The sequence below is a fragment of the Convolutriloba macropyga genome, chromosome 9, assembly GCF_964194025.1.
Source record: "Convolutriloba macropyga chromosome 9, txConMacr16.3, whole genome shotgun sequence".
Taxonomy (NCBI): domain Eukaryota; kingdom Metazoa; phylum Xenacoelomorpha; order Acoela; family Convolutidae; genus Convolutriloba; species Convolutriloba macropyga.
The window spans coordinates 8,087,065-8,102,798 of NC_134476.1; the positions used below are offsets into that span (position 1 = coordinate 8,087,065).

A 15,734-nucleotide genomic window follows, 5' to 3' on the forward strand; every position below is an offset into this window, starting at 1 on the left:
AAAAAGATTTTTAAGCAAACATTTTTAAACATCCAATCAAAGTACAATAAAAAAGTCGTTCAACAATGCTTCTTCACAAAACCCTCTGCTTGCTGAATAACTTGTCTATTGCATGATATGCATAATCTTTCAAACAATTGGAAACAAATTACCACATCCCAATAATTTTTTTTCATTTTTTTGTTCAATTTCAGAGTTTGAACAAGTACCTGCAGACAAGTTGGACACGTATCACACATTTACAGGCGTGGCTCCGAACTGGGAGGGAACAAAAGCTCGTATGTAAGTTAGCCTAATTTAAATATTTCCAAATAACATCACATTTTAAGTTAAAAAGTATCATTTGCAAGTTTTTCATAGGGTTATTCGGGGTTATTTAACAACGCTGGGTTGAAAAATCTTGACGAAAAAGGAAGTATACCCCTAGAGACATGGGGCATTAAACACAGCTCTCATTTAGGCTTAGTCAAAAAGCATCAATATTTATAAGAACGACGTTAAAAAGCGCAGAAAGTAAAATAGAGGACGACCTTAGAACGATCATTTACTGAAAACGTTCAAAGCTGTAAGTTTATTCGAAAAGATCCAAAACAAGAAATTTGATGGGAAGACCCAAAAAGTCCGAGGGTACGATATTGAACAAAATTACAGGGTCCAGTTCAAACATAAAGTCAATACAAAGTTTCATGGGCATTTAATTTCACCCCACTTGTTCCTGAACAAGGCAAATCTTACGAATGATATGGAAAAATTTTCAACTCGGCATTCAACTTTAGGATCTCTTAAACGGTTTCACAAAAAACAACAACCAATTCCCAGAGCACCGCAACCCATAGTATTGTTTTTAGAAAATGCAAAGGGGTTATCGTTACTGGCAGGTGGCTGGTAACAACTGCACTGTGTTTGTACAGCTACGGCTCATTTTACCCAGTTTCTGGACTATACGCTCTGACAAGTTAGTACTTTCAAACTGCAAAAGTTTCCACCAAATAAAGTGACTCATTTGCTCCCCAGGTCGGGGTGTCCAGACCGGATAGATCTCTGATCAGACTATCTTCGAGCCCTCGCCTGTGCGCGGTGCGCTCGAATTACATGGTCTGGAAAATTCTTTGACCGCACGTTGGTCCGGACAATGGTCCCGAATTTGCCAGATCAGAGGTGGATTTGAGTGAACACAAATTAGATCAGAATTAATTTCAAGCGCAATTTACTGCTTTCATTTTTTTGCTTTTTTGGGACACGTTTGCTCTGCTAAGAGGCAACTGTACAACAGCGTTCCAATCAAAGACTCATTTTGAGACTGAAGGTGCTGAACAGAGCCAATGAGTTCAAACTAGTTCAAGCAAGAACGAAACTAGCCCTGACATAGCTGAGCGTCCAACTAAAATACCTGACTGTTTCAAATAATGGCGATGTTGATAGATTTTCGAATGAAATATTCAATTACATCAAAATGAATGAAGCACATTGGATATATATACTTCTTTTGTAGCTGTAAATAGGTCAAAAAAGTCTACCAAAGTTTCAATTCATCAAGAATAGGTATAAAGTCAACGTCATAATTTCGTTATATAAAGCAACATAAAATCTCATCGATGATAGCAACAAGCTGTTTTTTAGACGGCAATTTTTGATGCTCTTTTTGCCGGTATTTTGTCTGATAAAGAAATAGTTCAATGCCAGTCACCATTTTGTACCTATGAATCCAAAACCCGAAAATTATTGAGCCGAATCATGTCTTATTTGATAGGTCTTATGATTAGATTTACTTGAAATTGTGTTATTTGCACTTTTTCCGAGCTTTGTACGTAAATTGGAACGATTTCTATGCGTATTTAAATACTAGATTCTTATTGTCTCAGAAAAATGACGCATTTTGATATATTACTCGCTTTACTCAGTAACATCCTCCGGCCCAGAAGAAGATGTTGGGAGAATCGGTACTAATTTTACAAGCGGGAAAACAAGCGATCCGCAGGACGTGCGCAATACGGCGGAGCGTGCGACGCTGTCTGAACCGTAACGGAGTTCAGTGATCCGAGCAGTAGGGTAATATCCCCTAGGATTGGTCTCCTCAACTGCCCAAACCAAGTCATCAGTCTTTAGGTGTTGCTCGGCAGGCGTTTGCCACTTAGAACGTCGGTTCAGCGCCGGTACGTATTCTTTGATCCAACGAGACCAAATAGCGTTAGCGTAAGACTGCGCGCGGGCGTAACGTTTACGGTGATCAAACTCATCTACGCCAATGATGGACGGGAGACTACGTGCTTGATTACGGAGGAGAAAGTGATTAGGTGTTATTGCTCCTAGGTCGGACGGGTCGGCGCTTACGGGCGTTAACGGACGTGAATTAAGTGCATGTTCGACCAGACAAAAAGTGGTACTTAAAACCTCATCTGTGAGGCGACGTGTTCCAAGGATTGTGTAATGTACGCGCATGAAACTACGTACTAGCCTCTCCCAGATGCCACCTTGGTGTGGCGCACTGGGCGGGTTGAACCTCCACTTGATGTTTTTGTGGGCAAGTTCCACGGCGATGTTGGTGGTGTTCCACTTGTCGATGTTCTCGCGTAGTTCTTTTTCCGCGCCAACAAGTTTAGTGCCATTGTCTGACCAAATAATGGTTGGTGTACCCCAACGGGAGACGAACCGCTCCACACCCATTACACACGAACTGTCGTCATGGAAGGAACAATTTCGACATGAACGGCACGAGTAGTTAAGCATTAGAAGAGGAAACCCCACCTCTTCTTGGTAGTCCTACGTACAGTAACATAAAACGGGCCGAAGTAGTCGACCCCGGTGTTCGTGAAGGGAGGAGACTGGTATGCGAGTCTTTCTACTGGGAGGTCAGCCAAAATGGGTTGAATAGTGGCAGCGCCGAACATTCTGCACGTGACGCAGTTGGATTTGATTGAACGCAGTGAGGCTCGTAATTTGAGGATGGTATCACGTTCTTGTACATTAGCCCGCAGGTGGTCAATGCCTTGATGATGATGTTGAACTTATGAGTGCCTAAGGAACAGCTTTACAGATGAATGTCATGCGTCGAGAACGATAGGATATTTTACATAAAAGTCAACTTCGACCAACCATTTGATGCGGCCGGCCGATCGGATTAGGCGTTTCGGCCCAATAAAGGGAGAAAACGGGGCAATACGGCTACTACGTTTAACGGGTTTGTTTTCGAGGAGATCTTTTCTCTCCGCATCAAATGACTCCCCTTGGACAAGATACTGGAGATGACGCTCGGCTTCGTCAATCTCCTTGGTGTCTATGATGCTACCATCGGCATAACGGTAACATTTGTGAGAAGGTAACAAGCGTAGTGCGTACGCTGTTATCCGTAGCAACTTCTGATAAGAACTGTACTTATCGAAGGGAATTAGTTGCGGGGGCGGTTCCTTAGTTGACTTGGTTACGGATGCGGCCAATGATGTATTGGTTTTGTCAGTTTCCTTAGTTACTATACCGAGTTTGATGTTATTAACTACTTCGATGCTTGGTTCGAACGGGAATTCTTTGGTTCTTAAGAAATCTGGACCCCTCACCCAGCTACTTGGTTGCAGATCCTCAGCGGACATACCTCGAGTACCGGCATCTGCTGGATTATCGCTTGAGGCAACGTGGTTCCATTCGTCAACGCTAGTGTGTTCTAAAATCTCGCATACGCGGTTTGCAACAAATATTGGCTGCTTGCTTGTGGAGTTGAGCCACTGCAAGACAGTAGTGCTGTCGGTCCAAATATAAACTTTGTAAACATGCACAGTAAGGGCTCGACAGATATCTTGTTTCAACCGAGCGGCCAGTAAAACAGCTTGCAGCTCTAGCTTTGGAATTGTCATCAGCTTCATAGGTGCTACGCGAGCTTTACCCAGGACAAATGCAAGCTCTGTTTTCGGCCCACTAGACGTGTTTTCTTGAGCTCGGAGAAATGCAACAGCGCTGAAGACCTCTTGGGAACTATCGCCAAACATGTGTAGTTCCAAGTGTTTAAAGTTTCCCGAAAAGTAGCTCCTTGGTATAGTGATTTCTGCAAGCTTGGGTAGTTCTACACTCCATTCGAGGAACCTTTCAACAGTGTCTTTTGGTAATTCTTCATCCCAGTGCTGCCCGCTGACACGCCAGATGTCTTTTAGTAACAATCGGGCACCCACAGTAAATGGTGCCACTAGGCCGATGGGATCAAACAACTTAGACACTAGGCTCAATACCAAGCGTTATGTTAAAGATTTAGTTACTGTATTGGAGGTACGCCGACTCACAACTAGAGTATCATTATCAAAATACCCTCTTATCAAAATACCTGACTGTTTCAAATAATGGCGATGTTTATAGATTTTTGAATGAAATATTCATTTACATCAAAATGAATGAAGCACATTGGATATATATACTTCTTTTGTAGCTGTAAATAGGTCAAAAAAGTCTACCAAAGTTTCAATTCATCAAGAATGGGTATAAAGTCAACGTCATAATTTCGTTATATAAAGCAACATAAAATCTCATCGATGATAGCAACAAGCTGTTTTTAGACGGCAATTTTTGATGCTTTTTTGGCCGGTATTTTGTCTGATAACGAAATAGTTCAATGCCAGTCACCATTTTGTACCAATGAATCCAAAAACCCGAAAATTATTGAGCCGAATCATGTCTTATTTGATAGGTCTTATGATTAGATTTACTTGAAATTGTGTTATTTGCACTTTTTCCGAGCTTTGTACGTAGATTGGAACGATTTCTATGCGTATTTAAATACTCGATTCTGATTGTCTAAGAAAAATGACGCATTTTGATATATTACTCGCTTTACTCAGTAACATCCTCCGGCCCAGAAGAAGATGTTGCGAGAATCGGTACTAATTTTACAAGCGGGCAAACGAGCGATCCGCAGGACGTGCGCAATACGGCGGAGCGTGCGTCGCTGTCTGAACCGTAACGGAGTTCAGTGATCCGAGCAGTAGGATAATATCCCCTAGGATTGGTCTCCTCAACTGCCCAAACCAAGTCATCAGTCTTTAGGTGTTGCTCGGCAGGCGTTTGCCACTTAGAACGTCGGTTCAGCGCCGGTACGTATTCTTTGATCCAACGAGACCAAATAGCGTTAGCGTAAGACTGCGCGCGGGCGTAACGTTTACGGTGATCAAACTCATCTACGCCAATGATGGACGGGAGACTACGTGCTTGGTTACGGAGGAGAAAGTGATTAGGTGTTAATGCTCCTTGGTCGGACGGGTTGGCGCTTACGGGCGTTAACGGACGTGAATTAAGTGCATGTTCGACCAGACAAAAAGTGGTACTTAAAACCTCATCTGTGAGGCGACGTGTTCCAATGATTGTGTAAAGTACGCGCTTGAAACTACGTACTAGCCTCTCCCAGATGCCACCCTGGTGTGGCGCATTGGGCGGGTTGAACCAACACTTGATGCTTTTGTGGGCAAGTTCCACGGCGATGTTGGTGGTGTTCCACTTGTCGATGTTCTCGCGTAGTTCTTTTTCCGCGCCAACAAGGTTAGTGCCATTGTCTGACCAAATAACGGCTGGTGTACCCTGACGGGAGACGAACCGCTCCACACCCATTACACACGAACTGTCGTCCATGGAAGGAACAATTTTGATATGAACGGCACGAGTAGTTATGCATTAGAAGAGGAAACCCCACCTCTTCTTGGTAGTCCTATGTACAGTAACATAAAACGGGCCGAAGTAGTCGACCCAGTTGTTCGTGAAGGGAGGAGACTGGTATGCGAGTCTTTCTACTGGGAGGTCAGCCAAAATGGGTTGAATAGTGGCAGCGCGAAACATTCTGCACGTGACGCAGTTGGATTTAATTGAACGCAGTAAGGCTCGTAATTTGAGGATGGTATAACGTTCTTGTACTTTAGCCCGCAGGTGGTCAATGCCTTGATGATGATGTTGAACGTATGTGTGCCTAAGGAACAGCTTTACAAACGAATGTCATGCGTGGAGAACGATAGGATATTTTACATCAAAGTCATCTTCGACCAACCGTTTGATGCGGCCGGCCGATCGGATTAGGCGTATAGGCCCAATAAAGGGAGAAAACGGGGCAATACGGCTACTACGTTTAACGGGTTTGTTTTCGAGGAGATCTTTTCTCTCCGCATCAAATGACTCCCCTTGGACAAGATACTGGAGATGACGCTCGGCTTCGTCAAGCTCCTTGGTGTCTATGATGCTACCATCGGAATAACGGTAACATTTGTGAGAAGGTAACAAGCGTAGTGCGTACGCTGTTATCCGTAGCAACTTCTGATAAGAACTGTACTTATCGAAGGGAATTAGTTGCGGGGGCGGTTCCTTAGTTGACTTGGTTACGGATGCGGCCAATGATGTATTGGTTTCGTCAGTTTCCTTAGTTACTATACCGAGTTTGATGTTATTAACTACTTCGATGCTTGGTTCGAACGGGAATTCCTTGGTTCTTAAGAAATCTGGACCCCTCACCCAGCTACTTGATTGCAGATCCTCGGCGGACATACCTCGAGTACCGGCATCTGCTGGATTATCGCTTGAGGCAACGTGGTTCCATTCGTCAACGCTAGTGTGTTCTAAAATCTCGCATACGCGGTTTGCAACAAATATTGGCTGCTTGCTTGTGGAAGTGAGCCACTGCAAGACAGTATTGCTGTCGGTCCAAATATAAACTTTGTAAACATGCACAGTAGGGGCTCGACAGATATCTTGTTTCAACCGAGCGGCCAGTAAAGCAGCTTGCAGCTCTAGCTTTCGAATTGTCATCACCTTCATAGGTGCGACGCGAGCTTTACCCAGGACAAATGCAAGCTCTGTTTTCGGCCCACTAGACGTGTTTTCTTGAGCTCGGAGAAATGCAACAGCGCTGAAGACCTCTTGGGAACTATCGCCAAACATTTGTAGTTCCAGGTGTTTAAAGTTTCCCGAAAAGTAACTTCTCGGTATAGTGATTTCGGCAAGCTTGGGTAGTTCTACACTCCATTCGAGGAACATATCAACAGTGTCCTTTGGTAATTCTTCATCCCAGTGCTGCCCGCTGACACGCCAGATGTCCTTTAGTAGCAATCGTGCAGCAACAGTTAATAGTGCCACTAGGCCGATGGGATCAAACACCTTAGACACTAGGCTCAATACCAAGCGTTATGTTAAAGATTTAATTTTTTGTATTGGAGGTACCCCGACTCACAACTAGAGTATCATTGTTGTGATCCCATTTCAACCCAAGCACGTGCGAAGAACCTCCTTAGATGAGGCAATTACTTTTGGTTCGGTAGACTGAGTTGAACCATCAATTCGATCAGCCAGATTTGGTACATTGCTTACAAACTTAGTAAGCTTGAACCCATCTAGATGGAGAAGATGTACCAACTCCTTCGATCTTTTGAGAGCCCTCTCAGGTGACTCCACCGAATCTAAGTAATCGGCCATGTAGAAGTTTTCTAGGACTGCTTTGGTTGCTTCCGGGTACTGATTAACATTGTCTCGGGCCGTGCGTTGCAGTGCATAGTTAGCGCATGTGGGCGAGTCTTTAGCCCCGAATATATGGCGCGTGTATTGATACACTACAACATTTGTTGTGGGGTCCTCCCTCCACAAAAAACGCAGTGATGGCTGGTCCCAATCAGGGACACCCACTTGGAGGAACATACCCTCGATATCTGCGGACACGGCAAATTGATGTTGACGGAACCTAAGTAAAACATGGATTAGGTTTTGGAGCAGGTCGGGGCCAGTGAGCAACGATTTATTCAAACAAGTACCGCGGAACTTTGCTGCACACTTTAATACCCTACGCACTTTCCCCGGTTTGTTCGGATTGATTACGGGACGATGTGGTAGGTACCACTCTCTATCCGACCGCTGCTCGACGTTGTGAGCTTCAGGGACTGTAATCAAGTAACCTTTTTCCAAGTCTTCACGGATGGTATTAGCATAAGTTTCTTTCAGTGATGTACCTCTCGGGAGCCGCTTTTCGAGAGACTTGAGCTGTACCAGTGACGAAAAGTAGTGATTCCGGAGCTGGATGTTGTCATCAGCCCATAACATACCGACATCGTGTCTTTGGCCGTTATGGAAATTTGTTGTTTCAAGTATTTTCTGCGCGCGAGCATCGGCTGCGGATCGTGGGTCAACTTGCTTGAAAGCGCCGTACGGTTCCATATCAAACCAAGATTTAACCTGACAAGCTAATTCAAAATCCTGTTCAATATTGGCTTTGAAACACAACGAGACTAAACTTGAAGTTGACGGGAGTGGGCCACTTAAAACCCAACCTATAGGCAAGCGGACAGCAAAGGTGAGCACCTTTCATCGGCTGAAAAATACTCTAACGGGCGGATGGCATGGTAGACATCCTGTCCAAGTATCACCTCATTTTCTCCATAGCTATATTTTACTGGATCTAGAACTGCCAAATGTGGGTAAGTTTCTTGCATGGACTTGACGTCAATGATGTCGGAACCTACGTTTAATGTTTCCCTCACGTAGGGACGCACAGTTAATGCTTCGAAGTCTTGGTCTTTATGAGGTGTCACAGTCAATTTAACCACCTTTGTGTCTATGAGTTCTTCTGTGTTTATACCCTTGGCGGTGAGTTTAAATGCGGTACACTGCAAAACGAGTCTAGCTGCGAGACTGTCGGTCACCCAAGAGTTACTGCAAGCGGTATTGCATAAAACCAACGCCGTAGTACTAGTACCAGGAGAATTAGTAAGTTTCAGTTTCGTGACCTGAAGGAGGCCTTTGACATCCGTCACGGAAGACAAAGTGGTTGTTTTGCTTGGTTGCTGTTGACCAGTAGATGGCCTACTAGTACCTGCGTTCGACTTCGAAGTATCGATGTTGTTGTTTGTTGAGGGTTTAGCTGGAAAAACCCTTTCAGCTCCATGAAGTAAGGTGTTATGGGAGCTGTTGCAACCATCTTTTCAACACTTACGGGGACTTGGGCATTGCCTAAACATATGTTTATCATGCAAACAAGAGAAACAGAGCTTTGCCTCATCCACGACCTTGGCTCTCTGCGTGTGGGTCTTTTCCTGAAAGACACGACATTCCCACAACCGGTGGCTGCCTTTGCATACAATGCAACTAGAGATTGATGTTAACGGAGATCTCTGTTGCGGCTTAAGATTACTCTTGTGTTGCTTATTTGCAGCGAATGCCTTTGAAGCAACTTTTGACCTTGTTACTGAGTTGATGGTATCCTCAGTCCTTGCTTTAGTTGCGGTATTCTTCATAAAATCGTGCGCTTCGGCCTTCTCTTTTAACCAATCGTTTAAATCAAGAAGAGTAGGTTTCACCCAATGCTTATTGACCGTGAAGAGTGACCATGACTCCTTCATATTGGGTGGTAGCTTCTGTACGGCAGTGTTGAGAAGCGCAGCACTCTTTAAATCCGAATCATATGACAGCGATTTAAATACCCCGACAAGACTTGAAATGCATCCCGAGTAGTTAATGATGTTATCACTTTTGTGCATCTTTAATGGTGGAAAGATGTTGAGTTTGTCCAAATGGGCACTTACGACCGCCTGTGGTCGGCCAAATTTACGCTCTAAGGTCCTCAGTGCGTCTTTGTACATTGCGCCGCAGTAAGCAAACTCAACTATAGCTGTTTTAGCTTTACCAGTTACGAGGGTCTTAAAGTATGTCAATTTCACATCGTCAGTTAGGGACTGAGAGTCAATTGCGCTTTTAAATTGACCATACTATTCGTGCCACTGTAGGGGATCCCCCATTGTATTGGGACAACTTCCATTCGGGTAGAGGGTCATTCCTCTTGTTAGTTAAGGCGTCAGTTAATGCTTTAATCAAGCTTGCATTTTCAGATGCTGGCGCTGGAGGCGTGGGATGCGGTGGGCCACCCCAGCACAATGGTAACGGAGCAGTATGCCCGTATGTCGGATGTATAACCGGCGTGACAAAAGGTCGCGCGATGTTAGTAGTTGCACTAAAGGGGTTAACAAGAATACTACAGTTTGCTGCGTGGTTGCTATTAGCATTTTGTTGTGCATTCAACTGCAAGATGGGATGGCTGATGGGGGTAGGGAGCCGCGCTCGGGGGTAGGTTTGGTTGAACTTTGTCGAAGACGGTTGCATTATCTTTCGCCTGGTTTCCGTATAGGGGATTATTCTGCGGAAAATTCTACAAGTTTAGATCAAGGTTACTTTTCAGGTGAGGTTTCGGTGCGGTAGGACACGGTACCAGGCGCGCTTGAGGTGATTGGACAATGTTTTGTTGTGGAATGTTGGGGACGGGTAAGTATGTTGCTGTGCTCGCTGGAATGGGCGACGGAATCACGGGAGGCTGAGGATTAAATAATTGTTGAGGCGGGTTCACGAGTGGGTTAGAGGTGGAGGGACATTATCCGGGGAATGGGCAATAGGGACTTGTGTTTGGCGTGGAGTGTTACTTTGAGATTGATTCTGTTGTTGTGGAACATGAGGCATCGACATATGTAATTGACCAGGCACACTGGAGCTTTTCGGACCCAAGAACTGATTTACTTGTGGGTTTGTTGAAAAATCAAGTACAAAAATGGAGTTCGTTAGTGCGATAACGGGTGTTGGTGGCCGGGGAGGTTGCAAAGGTGGCTGATGTGGTTGGAGTGCGACATTTTGTACGTCGACTGTTTACTTGGTTCACTGGGTTCACCTTGCCACTTCCTGAGGGACTGTTTGCCTGTTCGATCTTTTGATCACTGAGTGATTGCTGCAGTTGAGCCTGCAGATATTCTCGATACAACGCTTCTTGCTGGGCAACAGAAATTGCAACTCCTGGCCGTGTGTACTGAGAAAGCATTTCAAGATGGTTTAAGTTACCGGCAACATTAATTGTGTTTTTTGGAGGATTACTAGGGGCAGTATCTTGAACAGGAGGGTCAGCGGTTGTTGAACCAGGACGAGAAAAATTTAACTCACTTGCAGCAGTCAATGAATTAGCTGCTGGAAAAGAATTTATCCAATCCTGAACAAGTCTCTCTCTGACTTCTATCTGATCCGCTATCTTTCAGCAAATTCAGTTCACTTGAGTGGTGACTAAACAATGACTGATTATCCATTAATTCAGCCTCATTTAATTTAGCTGCGACAACACGCTGGCGGTGGTCTGCCTCCAATTCTTGAAGTGCCATCTGCTCCATTTGTATTTCAAGCTCCTTTTTTCTCATGGCAATTTCGTGTTTTTGTTTAGCGAGGCGCATGGCAGCTTGTTCTTGTTTCTCGGCCTCTTCGCGTTTTAGTTTTCCATGAGAAAGTCATGTTTATGCTGGCTAGACATTGATGATGTTGTTCGGCGTGAGCTTCTCCTAGACTGCCCTCACTGGGGATTAACGCCCCTCACATACGGTGTCTCGGTCAGCAACTGTGTCAATAGAGCTTCTAGCCGCGAGGAAGAATTTATCATTGTTCTTAGTTACATCATCCAACCATTGCTCAAGAACAGGGTAAATTGACACTGGGTTCTGCGCTTTACTGGCCAAGTCAAATAGTTCTTCATTCTTCTGCACAAGTTTACTGAAAACAACCTTCAGCTTAGAATTCAAGCGTTCAACTTTAACCCTCCTATCTTGACGCTCTATAGCATCTGTGATGTCCTTATGGATGTTACGTAACTCAGATTCTAGATTAGATCTTGCATTAAAGAGCTTTTTCAATTTCTCTTGCTGTTCAGCCATGATATTGAAATGGCTAATTTCTCAATGCAATGAAAGTAGCTTCCAAACGAACACGTGTAGTGTGGGTTATACCGAACCCAAATGACGACGACTTGATAATCATGACGTCGAAGAGCAGGGAAGAAGTTACCGAGTAACAAATTACTCGGCAAAAGTGAGTAACAAAGTGGAGAGGGCGTCTAATGTGCTTGTAAGCAACGTGAGACTAAACAAGAAAACAGGCAACTGGCGAAAAAGGACTGGGTGGACGAAGCACGACGAAACGGGAAACGAAGCGGACGGGGCGGGAAGGACAAGTGAACGGCGCACAACGAAACGGGAAACGGAACAGAACGGGCGAAAACGCGGGTAGGAAACGGGCGACGCAACGGACGGGACGGAGACGCGGAACAAGCGACGCACGAAGAAACGGGAAACGAGACGGACAGAACGGAGGCGTTGAGCGAGTAACGCGCAACGAAGCGGAAAGGCGGCACGGAACAGGCGGGAGACGATTAAGCAGCGAGCGGGGAGGTCGGGAAACACTATACTAGCAGACCCCAGCAGCAAACTCAACCAAACAAACTAGCCGTAACTCCAGAACAAACTTAAGTCACACCCTAGGGAGGATGAGAGATGCTAGTGCAAGAGACAAACTAGCACAAGTCATTATGGGTCTTAATATAAACAAATAACGAACTAATTTACGGCAAGGCAGTAGTATGCTAAATGGATGAAAAGAGCAAGAAATTTACTAGCCGCAACTCCAGAATAAACTTAAGTCACACCCTAGCAATATTCAATCCTAAACAACCGATCAGCATACCAACAATATTAAACAAACTACAGCAACTGTTAAATAATATGCAGCGCTTTTGTAGTCTATGAAAGCTGGAAAAGTTAAAAAACAATCTAGCCGTAACTCCAGAATAAACTTAAGTCACACCCTCGAAGGCAAAAACCTAAACCAACTAACAATCATACAGTTACATGCAAACATACGGCAGCAAAAATCAATATACTACAACAGGGCTGCTAGTAAATTAGTGAGTTGGAAAAGTCCAGGAACCAATTAGCCGTAACTCTAGAACAAACTTAAGTCACACCCTAGAAAGCAACAAGACCAAAGCAACTAACCAGCATACTAGCTTAAACAACATACTGCAACAAAAACACAACATACTTCATCATATATGACATACTACATCGAAATCTGGAAAAGTAGACGGAGAAACGATAAGCAAAAAACCTTGGGAGAGCGAAGTTATTGAAAATAAAACGGAACACGGACAATTGACTAGTGAACGGACAAAAACAACGCGTACGAAACGTTACTTAAACGAGCGACGGAACAAAATTTTGGGAATTCGATAATTTTTTTTGCGGGCCGGCGGTTGTGAATTTTCTTCACACATGTTCTGTGTGTATTGAGTTTCACTCAATTGACGAACCTTCTGTTTGAAAATAATAACGAATTTGTCAAAATTTTATGCTTTTGTCAATCTTTTTTCAAAAATTTGGTCAATTTTTTGTGAAAATTCTTGATTACGGAACAGTAATGCAGTAACTGGACGGTTTTAAGCCAGAATATACGGTTTATCAATATTCGGTTATGATTTTCTAGTTTTTTTTATTTGCCTCAAAATTGACCAAAAATTTTCAAAATTGAAGAATTTAGCATTATGTTTTCTCTATTTTCTCTATATCAGAGATATTTTTTATGATATAGGAACCGACTTGATCACTTTTTACAAATTTTTGACAATTCGACCAAAAATTTTCAAAATAGATATTTTTCGTCGCAAAAATTATGTTTTTGGGGGTTTAATGGTGACCGATTATCTATATTATCAGCAGATACCGTTAAAGGTCTTGTTAGGGCGCTATCTCTAAAAATTTACCAACAGTTTCCGTTAGAGGTTGGAGTTTGCCGTCTAAACTCAGTATAAATTTAATACTTGCAATTTTTTAAATTCAAGGCAGTCTTACCGTTTTTTGTGTTTCCCCACTTGGGATTTAATAACCATCTTCCTTAGTTTTTGCTTGACATCTGAGTTTGTGAAGTATAGTACACATTGGAGGCCAGTGTTAGCGCACAGGGCTATCTTGTTAATTTTGGCCAGATTGTCTTGGTAACACTTTTTGAAAACTTTTCTGATGAGAAGGGGCTGAAAGCAAAGTGTCAACACACACATGCACACGTCTGATCTTGGCAAGATTTCGTACATTAGCACCTTAGCCCATGGTTGAATGTGTAGGTCCAGAGTATCGGCATATCCCATACATGCACCCTGGGTGTGAATGTCCACAATAGTGAGGTCGAAGTCGAAGGCCAGTACCTTGATCTTCCTTTCCAAACACAACTGAATCACTTGAGAGGGAGCCGCATCTTCGCCTTCAAAGCTCGTCTAATCACCCACTTAATAAGTTTATTACAACGATTAGGCTAAGGAATTTAAGGAAATAAAGAATTGTTTTCCCCAAATTGATGTTCTTAAGCCGGGAGCGGCATCAAAATTGTAGCTGTAAATAGGTCAAAACAGTCTACCAAAGTTTCAATTCATCAAGAATAGGTATAAAGTCAACGTCATAATTTTGTTATATAAAGCAACATAAAAGCTCATCGATGATAGCAACAAGTTGTTTTTTAGACGGCAATTTTTGATGCTCTTTTGGCCGTTATTTTGTCTGATAACGAAATAGTTTAATGCCAGTCACCATTTTGTACAAATGAATCCAAAAACCCGAAAATTATTGAGCCGAATCGTGTCTTATTTGATAGGTCTTATGATTAGATTTACTTAAAATTATGTTATTTGCACTTTTTCCGAGCTTTGTACTTAAATTGGAACGATTTCTATGCGTATTTAAATACTCGATTCTGTTTGGCTAAGAAAAATGACGGATTTTGATATATTACTCGCTTTACTCAGTAACATCTTTATAATAGTATAAAAAATTGGCAAAAATTTATATCAAGGAGACTCTTACAGGCTGTAAGTCTAGATCAGTGGATGTAAAAGTAACCTTTTGGATTTTAAAAGATTATGTTAGCAGGTTTCGGGTCTCTTCTTCCGGCAAACGCAAAGAAAGGACTAAAAAATAACTTTTGGAGCCGTTTTTGAAAAAAAAATTGAATTTTGTAAAATTAAGTAAAAATTTTACCCAAAAAATTCTGATCAATCCATTCTGCAGCCATCTTATTGTTAAAAGTAAAACCATTAACACTTTAGTTGACAATTTTAACAATTCTGACAGTTTTTGACGATTGTTATGTGAACAAAAACAACGGAAAACTTCTATTAACAAAACTTCAAGCGTCGGTAAATCCTTGGAATTGAACGAAACTAAAAAAATGAGCATTTTACGATGAAAGGGCAATTAAATGATACCATTCACAACTCTCTACGATGAATATTTTGATCGGGCAAACTTGACTGAATAAAAAATCCTATTTGAGTATATAGTTCCACCCTCCCACTAAAGTTGGATCGGAACAATCAACCGTGATTCTTTCATAGCTAATATTAGATAATCACGTTTTTGAGTAGCAAATATCAGTCAGCCACCATCCTTTTAATCATGATTAAAATGGATAACTTAACGTTCAGCTTTGGGTGACAAAGAATACGTTGAGAGCCTAATTCGAAGTCGCCTGTTGCCAGTTAGTTATATTCTAGTTCTTAACGGTCTAATTCTGCTTAACAAGATTTTAGTGGGCTTAACTTCTATGAATGCCTCAGACCACTGGTCAATAACTTTTGGTTGTCCAAAGACCAGATCAAATGAAAATTTTTTTATTGAAGCCAGAAAAACTTTTTGGAAACGTTCTGAAGATAATTACTTTAATAGAGTTGAGCGATTCAAAATTTCTTTGTCTGAACTTAAAAGTTTTTCTAGTTATTCACCACACAAAAATCCATGGCAGTTTCGAAGAGAAGTGAGGAGCTTTTTGGAAGGGGAGGCAGTGAAAAGATTCCAATATGAAAGTTACCCTTCAGGATGGAAAGTTTTCGAGAAATTTTAATTACTGAAACTTGATTTCTCCCCTAATCTGTGGACTACCAAGCTGGTTGTAACCAT

At 42.7% G+C, this 15,734-nt stretch overlaps 1 protein-coding gene across 1 annotated transcript in view; it reads left to right on the forward strand.

Annotated features, from left to right (window-relative positions):
* LOC142346106 (uncharacterized) overlaps nucleotides 1-15,734 on the forward strand; it is a 128,593-nt gene that overhangs the window by 16,814 nt on the left and 96,045 nt on the right. The window contains exons 4-5 of the mRNA XM_075398610.1: nucleotides 195-282; nucleotides 849-955. Coding sequence (XP_075254725.1) covers nucleotides 195-282; nucleotides 849-955 — 195 coding nt within the window. The remainder of the gene's footprint in view (nucleotides 1-194; nucleotides 283-848; nucleotides 956-15,734) is intronic.